This window comes from Octodon degus, unplaced genomic scaffold (genome assembly GCF_000260255.1).
Source record: "Octodon degus isolate 3935 unplaced genomic scaffold, OctDeg1.0 scaffold00297, whole genome shotgun sequence".
Lineage (NCBI taxonomy): Eukaryota > Metazoa > Chordata > Mammalia > Rodentia > Octodontidae > Octodon > Octodon degus.
The window spans coordinates 1777778-1783617 of NW_004524873.1; the positions used below are offsets into that span (position 1 = coordinate 1777778).

The window sequence follows — 5840 nt, forward strand, 5'->3', positions numbered from 1 at the left end:
TAGATCTGCTTGTGATGCTGTGTGCTTTTGTTCCCGTCATACCCCCTTGCCTAATCTGTTTGTCTATAGGAAGTTTATTGTTTCTTAGCAGCATAAGGAGATATCTCTCATTCTGTAGGACTTGTTCACCATTTGTAGCTAATTTTACATCAGCATTTGTTTCTTATTAGATTGGCTCCTAGGTTGGGCTAATAAACTTGATCTATCTAGCTCTCATTTTTTGCTGTTTTCTTCTTCTGTACCTAGGTTAATTTTTAATTTTACAGTTAGTGAAGGAAGTAAAATAGTATACATTCAAATTCAAACATCAACACTGCTATGAAGTAAATCATACATTTACAGTATTATAGTTTTGTGGGGAGGGGGTCCAAAAAAAGGGAGCAAAACAATAAATATGAGGGTTTTTTCCCCTTTATTTCTCCTAGGAAAACTTATGAGTGCTTTGCTTAGTGGCCTGACAGATCGAAACAGTGTGATTCAGAAATCCTGTGCATTTGCTATGGGCCATTTAGTTCGGGTAAGTTGAAGTTCTTATCTAGTAAAATAAAACTCTTGGATACTTACAAGGAGATTACTAGAATTGTTTCTTTTTCAGACCTCACGGGATACTAGTACTGAAAAACTGTTGCAGAAGCTCAGTGGCTGGTATATGGAGAAAGAAGGTACCTCTTTTCTCTTAACCTCTGGGATTTTCTGTGCTTTGCTAGAAGCTTTTCTAATTGATTTTGTGTATCTGTGTTGTTGTAGCACACACTTTGTAATAGTCTTTTGATCAGTGCCCTAAGAAATAGTACACACATAAAAATTTTGGTTTCTTTTCTTCAGAACCCATCTACAAGACATCTTGTGCTTTGACTATTCATGCAATTGGACGATACAGCCCTGATGTATTGAAGAACCATGCCAAAGAAGTCCTGCCATTAGCATTTCTAGGCATGCATGAAATTGCTGATGAGGAGAAATCTGAAAAAGAAGAAGAATGTAACTTATGGACCGAAGTATGGCAGGAAAATGTGCCTGGTTAGTAAACAGTGCCTGAGAATTAAACCTGCTTCTTTGGAACCACAGCTGGAGTGTCTTATGTTATTTATACATAAATTCCTCTGTAGTTATGTATTGAAGAAATTTTAAGCCCAATCAGATTTCTAAGGTTAGCACTCAGAACTCTTGTGTTTTACTCATTCCTGCCCATGCAGAGAAGATGAACTCTGCTCATACGAAGTAGAGCTTCATTGTAATTGATAGTACAAACACGATTTAGTATTGCTTAAGAGTATTATTTTAGAGCAGTATTTCTCAGATGTACTTATCTTGGCTCACATTTATGGGTGATGATAATGTATTTGCTCCTACCTGGGAGCACATCCAAGTTTTTAAATGAGGTCATATCACCCATGACCGACTTGCTCTTCCTCTGAGAAAGTGGTATGTTTAAGAACAGTCGCTAATTTAGACTGTTGGTAACTGACTTTTTTCAGACATAGAAAAATCAACTCACTCTTCTTCTTTTGCTCTTTATTGTTGGGAGTTGAACTCATGGTCTTCCCTCTGTTCTATAGTCCAGTTCCCTTTATCCCCTTAAATTTTTTTTTTTTCCAGACAATCTTGCTATGTTTCTCAGGCTAAGCGTGAACTTATGATCCTCTTGCCTCGGCCTCAGATAGTGGTGGGATTAGAGGCATGTACTGCTGTACCTAGATAATTTTTCTTACTTTTTAAGAGGTATTTCAGTCTTGTCTTTTCTTTTCTTTTCTTTTCTTTTCTTTTCTTTTTTTTTTTTTGGCCATAGGGTCCTTTGGCGGTATTCGGCTGTATCTGCCAGAGCTGATCACCATGACACAGAAGGCTTTACAGTCCCAGTCCTGGAAGATGAAAGCCCGGGGTGCAGTTGCAATGGCATCGATAGCAAAGCAGACCAGCTCTTTAGTGCCTCCACATCTGGGAATGGTACTAAGTGCCCTGCTTCAAGGCCTGTCTGGAAGAACGTGGGCAGGAAAGGTAAATGAATGCCCAGCTAAATAAGGTTTCTTGAGAGATGTTAGACTGCATCTTTCATTTTTGATAAAAATAATCTAGTTTTGTATGATTTGATACAGTTTTTGTAAGCTGTATTTCCTAGCCATTAGGCATGTGTTTTTAAACTCTGTGTGCTTAACTATATTTCACTTCAAAGTGTAGCCATTGTGCTCTTGATTGATGTACTGTAATGTGGGAGATTGATATTTTCAGCATATTTAGCCTTTGAGGTTAGCTCTTAAACTGAGTAGTCACCATTTTGCATGGAGAAGGCAGGATTTGGCATATATAAAATTGAGTAGAAAGGTGAGCTGCTTTGAATAGTAGGCCTGAAGTTGCTTATGTTTGAGACTAGTGAATGAGACACACATTTTTTTTTTTTTTTTTTTTGTGGAACTGGGGATTGAACTCAGGCCCTTGCGCTTGCCAGGCAAGTGCTTATTCTACTGAGCCATCTTCCTGTCCCAAGAGACAGTTTTTATCCAAGGGCTGTAGTAAAATACGTTCAGTGAACACTCAGTGAGGAACATGAGGCAGTGGCAACATGCAGTGATTTTCTTCATTTTGTAAAGGTCACTAGTGGCTAGTGCTGTATTGGAGAAATAGTACTGGACTATTTCTATTTCTATTATGAAATCATAATTTTATGGTTGATATTTCTGCTATTTGATGTTGGTCAAATTAGTTCTTCAGGCATTTATGAAATGGAGGTGAAGATAATTATCCTGAATTCATAACTTGGGATAAAAGTTGATGTGTTAGTAAAGTGCATTAAAGATTATACGAATTTGTTAATTTTTATTGTCACAGTGTGTAGAGTGATATGTCTAGGCTTAATGCAGTTCCTTCGTTCAACCTTTTAGGAAGAACTACTGAAAGCTATTGCCTGTGTGGTGACAGCTTGCAGGTAAATGTTCTTTTAATGAAGATTCCACTTCTTAAACCAAACCTGGAAATTACAGCTCTTATTAACCATTTTGATGCTTTTATGTGGATCCTGTAGTACAGAGCTGGAAAAGTCTGTGCCCAATCAGCCCAGCACAAATGAAATTCTTCAAGCTGTTCTGAAGGAGTGCTGCCGAGAGAATCTCAAATACAAGATTGTAGCAATTAGCTGTACGGCTGATGTTTTGAAGGCCACCAAAGAAGACAGATTCCAGGAATTTTCTAACATCGTCATACCTCTTATCAAGAAGGTAATGATTGCCTATAAGTTCCAGTTCATACTTAAAATTAAAAAAAAAGTATTCTAATTGTATGCTTCATTAGGATTAAATTAGCTATAAGTAGCAGAAAAATCCCCAAATACTATAGCTTCACACAAAATAGAAGTTTATTTTTCTTGTAACAGGAATCTCACAAAGGCTTTAGTTTTTGGTTTGGTTCTGTTCTGTTCTTTTCTCTTCTGAGATAGGGGTCTCACTATGTAATTAAAGTTGTCCTTGATCTCAAGGTGATCCTTCTGTCTCAGCTTCCCAAGTGCTGAGATCACAGGTGTGTACCCTCATGCCTGGATAGGGATGCTGGTTCTTATAGGCCTCATCTCTGCCATTGCAAGAGTTATGACTATCATCTTCATGGTCCATGGGGTGTCTGTGTTCCAGGCAGATGGCAGAGGAGATGAAATAAGGATAAGAAACCACAGCATGCAAGTCATTTATCTCTTCAAAGAAGTATTGGAAACTGCTACAAGGCACTTTCACTTAAGTCCAGTTGGCTGGTACCTAGCCACATGCACATACCTGTTAGCTGAACAGGTTAGGAAAGATAGCCAGCGTTTATTCTGGATGTCCATTTTCTATCCATAGGAGGAAAGCTGATTTGTGGTGAATCAACAGTTTTTGTCATAATGAGGTTTGTCTTGCAAATATGTGCAGTCTTCCTTCTCCGTCATTCTAGAGTGAAGACAAGTAGCCCCGCATGTAACGTGTATTGCCTCTGCATTATACTAAAAGGCTGGTTTTATTTGGAAAATGAAATGAATTTTTAAAAGTTGGGTACTAAATAGAAAGATTTAGCTTACCTATTTATTTGTGGAGCATGAAATCTTTTAAATAGTGTTTTACTATCTTATATGGCTGCTGATTGATGGTTGTTTTCTTTCAGTAATAACATCTTAATTTTTGTTGCACAATAATAGTTATAGATTTGGGATACTTGAGTTTTAAGTTGATCATATCACTCAGTGGCTGGATGAGTCACTTCTGGCCTATTTCCTGGTTTATTAAGAAAGCTTAGGATTTGAATTAAAGTTATTTCCATCTTTAATTCTTTTATTCTGATGTAGGTCTGTTTAGGATGAACTCAAACATGACATACATACTGTCTTTGGCTGTTATTTACAGTTTTTTAAAAAAATATTCTCCATATTATTAGAGATTTAGTATTTCTATTCAAATTATTATTACAAATAGAAAATGGTGGGTAATTTATTATTTAGTTCATGGCCAATATCTACCTTGTTATCCTGGCTGTTTTGATGGTGTACCTGTAACTTTGAATCTGAATATGTTAAATTTTGTTTTCCTGTTCTTGGTATGTGCTAGAACTCACTTGAAAGCATGGGAGTCCGGACATCTAAAACTGAAGATGACAATGAAAAGGAAAGGGAGCTGCAACTGGAGTCTGTGCTGGGTGCCTTTGAAAGTCTGGGCAAAGCCTGGCCTCGGAGTGAGGAGACCCAACGTAAGTGCCAGAACCTGCATTTGGAGAAGTGCTATAACAAGGAGTTACTTAATAAAAGCATAAGTTTTCTGTATGGCAGATAATTGTTTTTTGCAGAACCTGATTAATAGTAAGAATTATTCAATATAAATTTTACTCCAGCAGCACCAAATAATCTCACTGATTATTGTATTAGTTTATTAGGGTTACTAAAACAAAATACAGTATTGCCAACTGGGCAGCTTAAACAGTTGAAATGTATTTTCTCACAATTTGAAGTCTGAGATAAAGGTGTTGACAAAGATGATTTATTCCAAGGTTTCTCTCCTTTGCTTCCTAGGGCTTTTCTTTGTGTCTCTGTCCTATTCTTGTAATGACATCAGTTGGACCAGGGCCCACTTCTACAACCTCCTTAAAGAGTGTGTCTTCTAATATAGTCACATTCTGAGGTGTGAAGGTTTAGAACTTCCAACTTGAGAATTTGGGGTGACTTAGTTGAGTTTGTAATAATTATTAGACATTTTATACAGATTGTTTGACTATAAAATTTTTCACTTAGTCTTTGTGATACTAGCCCTTTGCTGACGAATTCATATCATTTATTAGTAGAGTCTCTTTTAACTCGTTTAAAAATGAATGACCTTGCTGCCAGATCTTCAGGAAACAAGTGAAGTCTTTTTCACTGAGAAAGTCATGATTGAGAGATTTTTCAGATTTGGGCATATATTTCTAAAGGATTAGATAATAGTACACTGCTTGCTGGGGCTCAAACTTGTGCTGATACTACTCTTTGTTAGCCTTGTTCTGGGTCTATATGTGTCTCACTAAACATTTTAATATTCTCAGATGTTATAAAAAACATTTTTGATTATTCATGACTCATGTATCTAAAATCAGACTTGGATTTTCTTAGAACCTGTGATTCTTTTGTGAAATTATATTTTCTTTTCTTTCTTTTTTTTTTGCCATAATTTTATTGATAAATAGCAATGAGACAGTTTCAAATCAAGTCGGTAGGACAGTTTCAATAATTAACACACTGCATACATTCTTCTTAGTGGTTAATTGCTGTACAAGATGCGGACCTGACATCCTATTTACAAACACCATTAGAACAAATCATTCTATTCATTAAGAGAATGTAACTATATATCTATCCT

At 36.5% G+C, this 5840-nt stretch overlaps 1 protein-coding gene across 2 annotated transcripts in view; it reads left to right on the plus strand.

Moving 5' to 3' along the window:
- The window catches only part of Kiaa0368 (KIAA0368 ortholog), a 143892-nt gene that overhangs the window by 132161 nt on the left and 5891 nt on the right, over positions 1-5840 (plus strand). For both annotated transcript variants that reach the window (XM_004647268.2, XM_023707544.1), the window contains 7 exons: positions 426-517; positions 596-662; positions 826-1020; positions 1790-1998; positions 2880-2923; positions 3020-3212; positions 4563-4701. In XM_004647268.2, coding sequence (XP_004647325.1) covers positions 426-517; positions 596-662; positions 826-1020; positions 1790-1998; positions 2880-2923; positions 3020-3212; positions 4563-4701 — 939 coding nt within the window. The remainder of the gene's footprint in view (positions 1-425; positions 518-595; positions 663-825; positions 1021-1789; positions 1999-2879; positions 2924-3019; positions 3213-4562; positions 4702-5840) is intronic.